This window comes from Littorina saxatilis, linkage group LG7 (assembly GCF_037325665.1).
Source record: "Littorina saxatilis isolate snail1 linkage group LG7, US_GU_Lsax_2.0, whole genome shotgun sequence".
Lineage (NCBI taxonomy): Eukaryota > Metazoa > Mollusca > Gastropoda > Littorinimorpha > Littorinidae > Littorina > Littorina saxatilis.
Genome location: NC_090251.1, coordinates 25,822,255 through 25,836,884, shown reverse-complemented (window position 1 = coordinate 25,836,884; position 14,630 = coordinate 25,822,255). Strand labels below are relative to the sequence as shown.

Genomic DNA, 14,630 nt, shown 5'->3' with positions numbered 1-14,630 from the left:
AAAAAAGAAAAAAGATACATACAATATTTTGAAAAAGAGAAATTGAGATTTCTTGATGTGACATTCAGGTATATGATTGAAACATTTCAAAGACCAGATATCACATATGCATGTTAGTCTAATAGTCTTTTTGATAACGTTTCATTAGTCATCATTAATCAATAACTTACTCTAATGGCTTTTTCCATATCCAGAAGAGACCATACAACAATGTGACCAGTAAAACACATTACTTGTTTCATTTCCATTTTTACATTTAGTCAAGTTTTGACTAAATGTTTTAACATAGAGGAGGAATCGAGACGAGGGTCGTGGTGTATGTGTGTGTGTGTGTGTGTATGTGTGTGTGTGTGTGTGTGTGTCTGTGCGTGTGTGTGTGTGTAGAGCGATTCAGAGTAAACTACTGGACCGATCTTTATGAAATTTGACATGAGAGGTTCTGGGTATGATATCCCCAGACATTTTTTCGTTTTTTTAATAAATGTCTTTGATGACGTCATTCGGTTTTTTGTAAACACGTAAACACCCTCATTTTTCAATAAAATTGATTGACATTTTGGCCAAGCAATCTTCCACGAAGGCCGGACTTCGGTATTGCATTTCAGCATGGAGGCTTAAAAATTAATTAATGACTTTGGTCATTAAAAATCTGAAAATTGTAATTAAAATTATGTTTTTATAAAACGATCCAAAATTACTTTTATTTTATTCTTCAACATGTTCCGATGCCAAAAACATATAAATATGTTATATTCGGATTAAAAACAAGCTCTGAAAATAAAAAATATAAAAATTATGATTAAAATTAATTTTCCGAAATTGTTTTAAAAACTAGTTCATCTTATTCCTTGTCGGTTCCTGATTCCAAAAACATATAGATGTGATATGTTTGGATTAAAAACACGCTCAGAAAGTTAAAACGAAGAGAGGTACAGTAAAGCGTGCTATTCGGCACAGCGCAACCGCTACCGCGCTAAACACTCTCTGTCACATTCACTGCCTTTTGCACTAGCGGCGGACTACGGTCATTGTGAAAAAATGCAGTGCGTTCAGTTTCATTCTGTGAGTTCCACAGCTTGACTAAATGTAGTAATTTCGCCTTGCGCGACTTGTTCTTCTTCTCATTACTGTTTTGTCCAATCGCTTGGAAATTGGGGTCTCTTCCTCCCAGTGGAAAGCTAGCAGCAACAGAGTCGCGCTACCCAGGTGTGTGCGTGTTTAAGTGTTATCAGCCACCTGCACTTATGGCAGAATGACCAAGGTCTTTTACGTGCCACAGTGGTGACACAGGGGTGGAACATGGATACCGTCTCTGAGTCTGCATATAAAGTTGACCTGTGTCCGTCCGGGCCTGGAATCGAACCCATCACCCTCGGATCACAAGTCCAGTGCTCTACCCACTGAGCTACCAGGCCCCTTTTGCATCAGTATCACATCAGTGCCACAAAAAGAACACACCAACTATGTTTTTTTTTTTATATATTCCTTGAATGAACTCTTAACAGAAACATGACCAAGTGAACTCCTAATTAAACAGTCATGAATGAACTTCCCAGTAAACAGTCCCATACCCCTCCCCTTAAAAAAAAAACCCACCCCGCAAACAAACATGAATTAACCAACTAACAAACAAACAAGCAAACAAAACTGCTGCAAAACAGAAGCGAGGATAAAAAATGTAAAAAAAAAACATTGGGAAAAGCACACAAATAGATATGTGAAATAAAAATATTCATTAAAACAACCAAAACTATACAAAATGAACAGCTGGTCAGTCAGTGAAGTGAAGTGATCTATACTAGCTTTTGTTTAAAACACGATCGCACACTCTCAGTTTCATCCCACATATAAAAGGTCAAATCTCTCAGTCACTGGCACTGGCCCTGACACACTTGCGGTTTTAAGTTATGATTGTAATACTTGGTCTGAAACGACAACTCTTTCTCTCTCGTAACTTACGGTAGCATATATGATATAACATTTCTTTTTACATCACAATACACAAGTCTAAAAATGTCTACACATCGGGTACGTATAAGATGTTACCAATTGTAAACCACAATTTGCAGCAAGAACAAAAACATATGACAGGGGTGGGGGGAAGCGGGGGGTGGGGGGAGGCGGTGGGGGGGATGGGGGGGCGGAGGGGGATGGGGGGGGCAGGGGATGGGGGGAGAGTCCTTGGTTCTGGACGCCTCTGCAGCCCCCACCCCCACCAGCAATTGTACTTTTTTTCTCCAAGAGAAACCCAAAATACTCATTTCAAATGGTAAATTTCAACAGCATCTTTAGAACTGTCTCCCTGCCTTATTTTGGAAGCCCCAGCCCTGACTACACATAATTATGAAGTCAACAGAAGTTTGAGGTTTTCCGGTATAATATGATTATGGTTCTATTCATGAAGGTACTCTGGAAGCACATGAAAACTCTTTCTCTTTTCCTCACTAAAGTATTCTGAATGAACCCCACCACAAACTCAATTCTGAAACAAACATATCATTTTAAGAGCAAACATATCATTTTAAGTCAATCGTAAGTAAAAAACAATTGATCTGTTATACTTCCAGTTTGACCCAATAAGATGCGAGAGCAATATTCCAGTCAAGTTATATGCCTTGAAGGAAGGAGTTACTTCCCTTAGATACTTGTCATTAAAACTTGTGCAAATGAACGAACCTTTTATAATACAGATCGTAAGCTTCTGCCAAACTTCAAAAACTTTGACTTTGTGCATTACCACATCACTTAAATTGTTACTTATTGTTGTTGTTGTTTCATCAAAAAGTAGATACATGCACGTGCGTTTAAATATGAAAAACAAGTGTACACACGCACGCACACACACACACACACACACTGTACCCCCCATCCCCAAACACACACACACGAACACACAACTTGCTCAACTTCAGAATGACTAATGCAACATCCAACTTCACAACAAAAAATTCACCTTTTTTTTAAAAGAAAATTAAAACACAAGTCGATCTATCCATGCCTCCACCTAAATCAAGGTATGTAACACTCACAGCATTCATTGTTACAACAGACCAGTCCATTACTGTATGAAAACAGACTATAACTCACATACACACTCATCCGTGTCTTCATGAAGCTTAGAGCAAATGACTGCACTAGTTTTGTCTGGCGGTGAACCAAATTCAAGTCAGTCTGTGGAACAAATTGGCTATGCCTCACTCCATGGGATTTTCCTGACACAAAGAACACATCATTCATGAAACTTTGTCAGGTCTCTGCAGATAGTCCTGTGAGCTACTGCACCTGTCCAATTCAGTACAGGCCCCCGCAATTGAGACTTGTGTTCCCTCTCTGTCAATAGATGATTTTGGGAGATAACTCTGTCGGATTTGTATGGGTTGTAAAACAGCGAGTACCCTTGCTTTTTCTCAGGCAAGTATTGACACATGACACACACCCTCGCTAGTGACTGGCTTAAAATATCACGTGGGGAAATGATGTCACGTGGGGAAACTTTCCCATGTGACATTTTAGGCCAGTCACTAGCGAGATTGTACATCTCAAACACGTATACAGGAAGCATGTGTCAACATTTGGCCAGGAAAAAGCAAGGGAACTCACTCGATCTTTCACAACTCGTACAAACCTGACAGAGTGATTTCCGGAATTCGCCTATTCCTATGCCCGCCTCACAAGAAATCCTTGGCTTCCTTGATTTTCCGGGCCATGCAGCAAGCAAAGATGATGCCGAATATCTGAAATCAGATAAGAAGATGGAAGTGACTAAAATGGTGGAAGATTTTTTTCAAAATCCTAAATAAAATTGTAATTCTCAAAAGATTGCCTTGGTGCTGTGAATTAAAAGAAGTAAGGTTATGATTTACACATGATTTTCAAGCCATCAGCAACACTCGTCAAACTTGCTTAGCTGTCTTTTAACCTGCCAAAATGAATAACAGTCATAAATTGTAGTGTGATTGTCTGAATATGGAGAACAGTCATGAAGCTTATTTTAAACTAGTGTGTATCATTATAATCCAAAATGTAGGGTATTTTACCCATTTTTATGTGAATATATATATTTTTTTAAATTGGTCAGTGCTATCGGTTTTTACCGCATTTGATATTTTTTTCACATCAGATTAAGGCTACTGTTGTATGATCTTTTGGTCTCATTTGCAATATTGCTGTACAACACATCAAGCACGATCAAGGCAAAACAGCCTTTCCTGCTGACCATTAGAAGAACAAGAACAAGAATTTATTCCGCCATAAATTTATAGCATGAAAACCATTGGTATTTGTCCTTGTGTAGATTACAATCATACAGCCATACTCTCCTTACAAGAAAAAAAAAAAAAAAAAAAAAAGGTCAAATGGCTAACGTACAACAAACTACAAACCTGCAGACAGCAGAAGCCCAGCCCGATGCCCCCGATGATGATGAGATGAGACTTGAGGAACAACTCCAGGCTCTCCCAGCACCCCTGTAACCACACAAATCTCAGTTTCAGCAGCAGTGTATAAGTTTGTAAATGCTTGCAAAGCATCCCAAGACTGTTACTGGTTTTGAAAATAACGCTATATAATATAAAAATGTCTTAATATTATCCTTCCAGAATAATTGCCTTTCATTTTTATCATTTTCATAACTTTATTTTCCCATCGCTTGGAAACTCGGGTCCTTAATCCTCCCACTGAAAAGTTAGCAGCAACAGAGTCGCGCTAGCCAAGTGTATGCGTGTTTAGGTGTAATCAGCCACCTGCACTTATGGCACAATGACCGAGGTCTTTTACGTGCCACAGTGGTGACACAGGGTTGGAACATGGATACCGTCTCTGAGTCTGCACATAAAGTTGACCCGTGTACAGCCTGGCCCGGATTCGAACCTGTGACCCTGGGATCACTGGTCCAGTGCTCTACCAACTGAGCTACCAGGCCCCACGTGGCACTCACTGTTAGGTATATATTGGAGGGGTGGCCGCTAACGCCGCAGCCGTCAGACGGTGATATACAGCAGGAGTCTGGCACAATGTTGTCCGTCGTGTCCATGGCCGTCCACTGCGAGTAACGCCAGTCCTGGAAGCCGTCCTTGCCGTCAGCTCCACAGCAGTGAAACTAAAACAAAAGAAAATGTATTGTATAACGATGTCGTCACAGAATTTTGGCGTAACTCATTTCAGACAGCTTTTCAGCAGAAGGCACAAACTGATTAGTTTTATTTAGAAATAATGTTGATATGTGTACCTGTTATGCATAGAAAGATCAAAGAATGTTAAATCATGTATTGTCCATCATATTTAAAAGAATATTTCTCATGGATAAATGATTTACTCAAAAACATCAAAATCGCCAACAATCGAATTACGCCAAAATTCAAGGACAATGCCGATAAGTGAGATGCACAGAGTAAAATGTGGGAGCAGAGTTGTCGTCGAGACACTTGAGATTAAAACAAAAGTTTGTATTTGTGTTCACAATTGTTTTGACGACTGATCCCAAAGAGTTTTGTTTCAGAGGCAATGCGTCAGGAATAAACACCCATCCACACCATCGAGTTTCTTAAACTAGAGACATACAATGTCTCTACTTTAAGAGACAAGAGCTATAAAAAAAAATGTTGAGACCCCCTCATTCAGGACTTCCTCCCTTGTAAGGCCCTCTTTTCTCAGACTTTCTGTTCACAACTTTTGTTAATTTATCTCCATTTCTTTTTTAAGACCTGGTTTGCTCATTTTTTTGGAGATCTTAAAAGGGGGAGGGGGGGGGGGGGGGGGGGGGGGGGTTCCACTGTATTTTTCTCCATACGGAATAAATAAATAAAAACAAAGAGACTGCCAACGTTCCAAAATTCAAAATAAAAAAACAACAAAGGTCGATTTTTGGAACGTTTGTTATTGACAAAACAATACATTCACAGATATTTCAACCAAACGGTCTTTTAAGTGAACAGACAAACAAATATTCACACGAAACTTATCTTGATAGAATCAGTTTTCGCCCACTCGCCAGGAAGTCGAGTAAATGAATGAGTGGGCGAAAACTGATTCTATCAAGATAAGTTTCGTGTGAATATTTGTTTGTCTGTTCACTTAAAAAACCGTTGGGTCGAAATATCTGTGAATGTATTGTTTTGTCAATTACAAATGTTTCAACAACCGACCTTTCTTGTTTTTTGATTCCATACGGAATAATATGGAACCACCCTCTAAGACCCCCTGACTGTAAAGACCCGAGTTATCCAGATAGCCAACATGTAAGCATTACCATTCTGACATGTGTACCCACTGGCACTGTCACCTAATAAGTACAATCCTAGGCTAATTTTTCACAACACACACTTTCGCTTACTTGGAATATATACGCCCCCATAAAGATCGATAGAGAAAGGCGGAGGCGAGTCACAAAATCTAGATAATTTCGAATCAAAGTTCGAGTCATTATCTCTCTCGCCCCTAGCATGGACCTTTTTGATTTTGTTGCCCTCAATTTATTTTTCAATAGTGATCATCAGTCAATACAAGAATCTTTTTAAGTAATTGTACCGCAAAAAATGACAAAATCAGACAATTATCTAGCGACAGCACAAAGTACTGCATGTCAGAAAGGTTTTCTTGTCCCGTGGTTTTCATTTCAATGGTTATAAAAGTAATAGTCTACGGTAATAGTAGTTTACTGAGGAAAACTTCAAGGGAAGCAACTCTTATTCTGAATTCCACTCTGCTAATGGAAAGCTACAACTCTTCATCCTTTGCATAAGATAGGGTAGGTGGGGTTGAACAAGTAAGAAAACAATAAGTTAAAATAAATTCTACACTTCCTTTTCATGACAATATGAAGAACTATAGCTCCATCATTTCAAATCTTCGCATCTGTCTGAGCAGTAACATGATCATATCGACACAATACTTGCTATCACAGTAAAAACCAAATTGCTCACCAAAAAACACACACACCTATAGAGTTAAGTGCCTTAACATCAAACAAAGTATAAATGTGCTATAAAAATAAAATAAACATATTTCATGTACATTTGTTGCTTTTTAACTGTGCCCTTTAAAATATTTTTTTTCTAAACCTCTGACAATTCTAACAAGTCGAGAGCAAAACACGATGTAATACATTGGCTCAAGAAAATTGTGATTTAAAAACATCCTATAATGGTGGACAACACACAGGTAATGGACGTTTGATAGTGTCAAGATTTAGGTGAGGGGAGCAGCTCTAGCTCTGCAAAATCAAATCCGCTAAACCACAACCATTCAGGGGACGTTATCCAGCTTGGCGCATGTTAGGTTGTTGCTGGTTGGGTAGTGTCCCTTCTTCTTTCTGTTCTTGATTTTCTCCCCCGACCACACCAATATGAATATTAGCGATATTTCTGGGTCACAGGCTCAGTGCAAAAGCCTATACTGGTAGTAAATACTCATGCAGAAAAAAAGTAATTCAGTGCGATTGCAGTTTGCGTTTCTCTAAGAAACTGACACAAATTTCCATGAGGGTAACCTCACATGACTTTACATGCTAACCATTCAATATTTCATCCTTTTCCAAAGCTGGCACTACACAGCAATTTCGGTTACTTTGCAAGTGGAACTCTCAAATGTACACTACATTGGGGTATGCACGTTAAAGATCCCACGATTGACAAAAGGGTCTTTCCTGGCAAAATTGTATAGGCGTATATAAAAATGTCCACCTAAATACCCGTGTGACCTGGAATAATAGGCCGTGAAAGGTGGATGCAGCGCCTAAAGGCAGTCGATCTACTGGCCGATGTGAATGCGTGATATATTGTGTAAAAAATTCCATCTCACACGGCATTAATAGGTAACATGCGCCTTGAGTCGCCTTGTGTGGTGAGATGCATACGTGCGCGATATAAATCCTCGTAAATAAAAAAAAATTAAATAAATAAATTAAGTAGATGTGCAACGCCAAGGCACTGCATACCCCAGCGAAAGACAAACCTCTCTCTCTCTCTCTCTCTCTCTCTCTCTCTCTCTCTCTCTCTCTCTCTCTCTCTCTCTCTCTCTCTCTCTCTCTCTCTTTCTCTCTCTCTCTCTCTGTCAAACACACACACACACATACACGCACACACACACATACACGCACACACACACAAACACACACACACACTCACACACACACACACACACACCCCAAGTCACACACGCACACATACACACACTCACTCACACGCACTCACTCACTCTCTCACAAAAACTTCATACACACAAAACACACACGGTGACACCCATACGCACATATGGACAGACAGACATACACACCTTTACAAACAAACACACATACACGCACACACATACACGTATGCACATGCACACACACACACCACACACACACGAGTACAGGCTCATGCACGCGTGCGCGCGCACACACACACACAAATACACACACACACACACACCCCACACACACTCACACACACACGAGTACAGACTCATGCACGCGTGCACACACACACACAAATACACACACACACACACACACAAATACACACACACACACACACACACACCACACACACACTCACACACACGAGTACAGACTCATGCATGCGTGCGCACACACAAATACACACACACACACACACACACACCACACACACTCACACACACACACACACACACACACACACACACACACACACAAATACACACACACCACACACACACGAGTACAGACTCGTGCACGCGTGCGCACACACAAATACACACACACACACACACACACACCACACACACACTCACACACACACTCACACACACACGAGTACAGACTCATGCACGCGTGCGCACACACACACAAATACACACACACACACACAAACACACACACACACACACACACACACACACAAACAGTAACACTAACACATGTGAACAAAATGAACACAAACACACACACCGCGCGAGAGAGAAAGACTACAGGGAGGCATGACGTCATGATGCATTAATTGACGTCAAAGACTTTCGACCGTGACGTATTCTTCTTACGCGAGCTTTATCCATAGACTTGGAAACTACGGAATTTCTACCCGTCCAAAGCGGCCTTGGGTGGCGTTTGCTAAAAAAATGGGGGCGCCAATTTTACCCACCGTATTTTTGTTAGTATGGTCCCAATTTTTGGTGAACTTCCATCTCCAACTGTGGCCCATTTTCGGGCACAAAGAATCCTTCTTTATCATGTATTATTCGGTATGCACATTTCTCAAATCGATTACAGTATAGCGTTCACGGGATACCTCCAGCTTCGCTGGGATAAAAGCATGACAAATTGCAAACTAGTCTGAGATAATGGGTATCGGTTACATGTACAAAAGGATGTCTGCAAATAATTATCACTCTGCACAAAATGCAGTTAGGTTCAAGATTTTTAATAAGGCCTAAAAAAAAAATAGGTGTGGTTACGGTAACCCGACCTACCCTATTTTTAGGGGCCGACCCTATAACTTTTTTTTACATTTGTCAAAACAAACACAAAAAAAACCAAAAAAAAACCAGTGCAGAAAACGCAATGAAAGCAAAAGCGCTCGAGTCGCACACTTATTTCCCTGTCAAGTAGGTTTAATTTGTACACATTAGAAAAAAAAGTTTAAAAAAAAAGTGATTGCCTACCTTCCTACCCTATTTTTTTTGGCTATGTTACCTTAACCACACTTTTTTTTTTTGGCCTAAGAGCAGTGATGACGCTAGTATTTTTTCAAACCGGTACACAAACTTTTATGATGCAAACTGTCCAGAAAAAAAACCTGGTAGGCTGGTCATTGGAACCAGTAAGAGTCATACCAGAATACTGGTTTTGTTGTTGAACCAGCGAAAAAAAAAGGTAGTTCTAAAACTCAACCGGTAGGTCATACCGGCAGCCAATTTTTTTCCGGTATTCTCATTTCAACCGGTAAAATACCGGTGATTACCGGTTAACGCCAATACCAATAAGAGTTAATTTCAAAGGATGTACTTAATCCCATGCAAAAGATTGGACAGATTTGTGAAGGTTAGCCTGGCAGTTTCCATAGAAAAGAAGGGTTGGGGTGAGGGACTGGGGGGCGGGTGTGGGTGTGGTGGCAGAACTCTTAACTCAGTCGGTAAAGCCGGTACAAACAGAGGTAACATTTATGTGTTGAAAGACAATATCCATATATCCCGTCCATGTGTCACCGCTGTGGCATGTAAAAGACCATTCCACAGGGCTAACACACAAAAAAGGTGAAAAACCTGAAAGGCCAGGGTCCACGGCGGAGCCCCCCACAAGCTGAGGCTTCTTTTTTTTATTATCTTGTAGGGACAAAGAACAAAGTTTTACTTTAAGAAACCAGATTTTCCGGTTTTAAAAGTTTTCAAAAACCGGATTTCCGGCGAGAACCGGAAAGGTGTTAGCCCTGATTCCGGCAGAGGGTGCAGTTGGTTGATTACACCTAAACACGCACACATCTGGGAAGCGATCCTTTTATTGCTACTGGTTTGCCACTGGGAGGAAGAAACCAAAATTTCTAAGCAATGAGACGATAATAAAGTATAAAACTCAATAATATGACATTTTGAATTGTCAGCTGACCAGATTCCATTTCCGTTTTTATCAATTTATTATCCCATTGTTTGGAAAATCAGGTCGCTTGCTCCCACTCCCAGTGGAAAGCTAGCAGCAACAAGAGTTGCGCTACCCAGGTGTGTGTGTGTGTGTTTGGAAGTACAATGTAATCAGCCACTTGGATTTATGGCAGAATGACCAAAGTCTTTTGCGTGCCACTGTGGTGACACAGGTGGGGGACATGGATACCATCTCTGAGTCTGCACATAAAGTTGACCCGTGTCTGTCCCGGCCTGGATTCGAACTCATGATCTGGATGATTGATGCAAGCTACGCTCACTCACATCTCTCTGCATGCTGTTCACAGCCTTGGTAATGGCGGGCACAAAGCCGTAGCCCTCCATCATCGTCTGATTCAGGTTCCTCGCTAGCTCCTCTCGGATCTGAAACAAGCGTAAGTTGCAATCAAGTCAATGATAAAATAATAAGAGGTTTTTTTCTGGTTTTTTTTCTGGGAATCAGCTTTTCTTAATGAGATATTAGGGCTTACAAACGGAGATGCCTTATTTTACAATCTTATAATATCAATAACACCTCATTCATTATGTATCTATGTTATATAAAATATAAAACAGTCAATCAGTTAAAAAAAATAAACAAATTGCCTTTTTTATCCACACACAAAATTCGTACATATTTAATTTTTCCTTAATAGCTATTTCCTATCTATTCATTTTTTCCTGAGCAGCTATTTAAAACAATTTTTTTTTTCCTTTACATTCTTCTTTTCCATTACATTTATATAATTTCAAAACAAATGGTAAGAGTTGTTTTATGCTTTAAATACAAGGAAAAATATCAAAAAAACTAGTGACAATTTATGACTGTCCAAAATATTAAATCTTGTTCATCCGATCCGATAGAGTGGGATGGGTTGGAAGGATGCCTTAAAACGGCAATTACACTGTAAATATTGAAACACTATCTATTATCTATTAACACTACCTATTAGCTCAGGGCAGTATTTCAACCTTTGCAACGAAACTTTGTAAATTGTTTAAGTAAAGTGTATGACTATTTGATTTGGAAATTGTGTACAGAATAATTTATTTATGGATGTTTTTGTGAGGCGCTTATTTGCGCCATATATGTACAGTGGAACCCCCCTTTTAAGACCCCCCAGTTTAAGACTCCCTCCCTTTTACGACCCCGTTTTCTCAGACTTTCTGTTTATAACCTCTGTAAATGTACCCTTTTATTGTTACATGTTTGTCTACCATAATTTACCATTATTATTTTGACATTATTTCAAATTTGTTATATTAAAATCGTCCGCCAAATTTCATTTGCTTTTAAGAGTACGCTCATAAGCCTAGCTTGTTGTGCTCCATGTTCCTTATTTCATGTATGCGGTAATAGTACCAATGGAATTTATTGAATAAACTTGTTTAAACCAAATGTACCCCCATTTTCACTCATTTCAGACTCGCTCCTTTTAAAGACCTGATTTTCTCAGATTTTTGGAGGTCTTCTTCTTCTTCTTCTGCGTTCGTGGGCTGAAGCTCCCACGTACACTCGTGTTTTTTGCACGAGTGGAATTTTACGTGTGTGACCGTTTTTTACCCCGCCATTTAGGCAGCCATACGCCGTTTTCGGAGGAAGCATGCTGGGTATTTTCGTGTTTCTATAACCCACCGAACTCTGACATGGATTACAGGATCTTTTTCATGCGCACTTGGTCTTGTGCTTGCGTGTACACACGGGGGTGTTCGGACACCGAGGAGAGTCTGCACACAAAGTTGACTCTGAGAAATAAATCTCTCGCCGAACGTTGGGACGAACTGATCACGCTGACAGCGGCCAACTGGATACAAATCCAGCGCGCTACCGACTGCGCTACATCCCCGCCCCTTTTTTGGAGGTCTGAAAAGGGGGGATCCACAGTATCCTCATTATTATCATCATCATTATTTTCTCAGTACTCACAGCGCTTTCATACATGTAGGCCAGCACGCCAGAGATGGCCTCCATGACGAAGATGACCAGCAGGAGGAAGGCGAAGGTCACCAGACAGCAACGGATCTCGTGCAGCGCTCCCAGACATCCCAGAAAGCCCACCAGAATGATGATGATACCCACGGACAGGAAGAGGAAGGTGGTGGCCGAGTAGGTGTTGTTGCCTAGGAGACTGATGTAGTCGTGTCGGCTGATCAGCGCCCAGATCCCCACTGCCAGGAAGGTCAGACCCGTCATCTGTGGATGGAGGTATGAAAGTATAAGGGATGAGGATGAAAGTCGCTTGTTGATTTCAATGCTCGTTGTTCTCTCAGGCGCCAGGAGACTGGTTCCGAATAACTATCACTTACTCTATTACACATGCCGTGTGCATTTTGAGCGCTTACCTCCCTTTGTTTATCAGATCATAATTATGTACATGTACGCACATCATTTTTTGAAATCACGTAAATTTTTTTAAAATTTGAGGGAAAATGATTGTGTTTTTAGGGGGGGGTTTGTTTTTGTTTGATTGGTTGGTAAAATATAGATCTTTTCACTATGTAACATAGATTACATAGATCTATAATAATATGAGTAAAAAGTATTCTTCAAAAATAATGTTACAGGAAAATATATCTCACTGTAAATATGTTTGCTTCCACATGCACAGAAAACACATATTCTCTGTCTGTCTGTCTGTCTGTCTGCCTGTGTGTCTCTGTCTGTCTGTCTCTGTCTCTGTCTCTCTCTCATGCACACACACACACCCACACCACACTGAGATAGCATGGAATGTAAGAGACAGAAAGACAGGCAGACAGACAGACAGACAGACAAACAGACAGACAACTCAGAAGGCTAAAGCAATCACATTCAAGGAAGAAGACTCAGACAAAAATCAAATCAATAGACACACACACACACAAAAGGAGAAACGGAACAACAGACAAACAAAATGCCTGAAGTGCACACAATGAGGTCATGGAAAGTTTGAAGAGGCAAGAAGAAGTGTAGAATTCTAGAAGTAGAAAGCAGTGGAGGAAAGAGGGGGGGGGGGGGGGATTGTGAGCATGAGGAGTTTTAGAGGCCAGAACCACTGAAAAGCAGTACAGAAAAGAAAAATGCAGTAATTCTTCCTCTTCTTCAAGGTTGAACGGGACTTAGGGCAGAGGGGGGTGTGTGAAGAGTGCTAATGAAGCCCCTCTTGGCAACACAGACCGCCATTGCACTGCATCTCTGTCTGCTGTGGTATGGATTGTGGCCTGCTTGTTCGTGCCCCCTCCCCTGTCTCCCAATATAACCCACCCCAACAATGCCCCTCATTTATTCGTTGCATTCTTTGGTGACCTATTTTTTCTGTGTATATTTTCTTAGTTACTGCCTTAAAGTTGTCCTCGGTTTCTCTTGAAAACAAATATATATCCAGTCTCAAATCTGTTTCAAGTTACTGAATAATAACAAAGGGCATTTACAAAAGGAAACAAAACATGACAAAATACCACTGCTCAATGGTACGCGTTTCATATTTTTCATAAATGTATATGTTTGTGCAACAAATTGAGTCACGTGGTCGTAAATAAAACATCCATAAAGCTCAGTGAGCCATTCACATGTTGGCCGCAGTCTCTTCTCCTTGTTCTTCCCCGAACCCCCTGTCCATCACAGAGCGAGTGGGAGGGAGATAATACACACCTACACAACGACAGACTCCGGCAAATCAAGCCGACTTTAAAGTTTGCACTTTGAACACTCACAACTTTTGGAGAAGAATCGTTTTCTGCTCTAACTTTTCCACAATCTGCACTTGTTTCGTTTTCCTTTCTTTTTTTCTTTTCTTGTTTAAAGCACACCCATACACTTTCTTTTCTTGTTTAAAGCACACACACACACACATCCACACACACACACGCACACGCACGCACGCACCGTACATCACATAGGGAGTCCCACAAAGCGGATTTGTAACACCCCCTCCCCTCCGCACTTCTATCCAACCCCCTTCTTTTCCTCCCTAAATCCCTCCATGAAAAATCAAACACACACACACACACACACACACACACACACACACACACACACATACAGCGCGCACAAATCCTAC

At 40.6% G+C, this 14,630-nt stretch overlaps 1 protein-coding gene across 2 annotated transcripts in view; it reads right to left on the bottom strand.

Annotated features, from left to right (window-relative positions):
* Nucleotides 1-2,144: 2,144 nt before the first annotated feature.
* LOC138971038 (CD151 antigen-like) overlaps nt 2,145-14,630 on the bottom strand; it is a 39,654-nt gene continuing 27,168 nt past the window's right edge. For both annotated transcript variants that reach the window (XM_070343641.1, XM_070343640.1), the window contains 5 exons: nt 12,518-12,784; nt 10,876-10,974; nt 4,937-5,098; nt 4,383-4,466; nt 2,145-3,734 (listed from right to left, as the gene is read on the bottom strand). In XM_070343641.1, the coding sequence (XP_070199742.1) occupies nt 3,669-3,734; nt 4,383-4,466; nt 4,937-5,098; nt 10,876-10,974; nt 12,518-12,784 (678 nt within the window). In that variant the 3' untranslated portion in view covers nt 2,145-3,668. The remainder of the gene's footprint in view (nt 3,735-4,382; nt 4,467-4,936; nt 5,099-10,875; nt 10,975-12,517; nt 12,785-14,630) is intronic.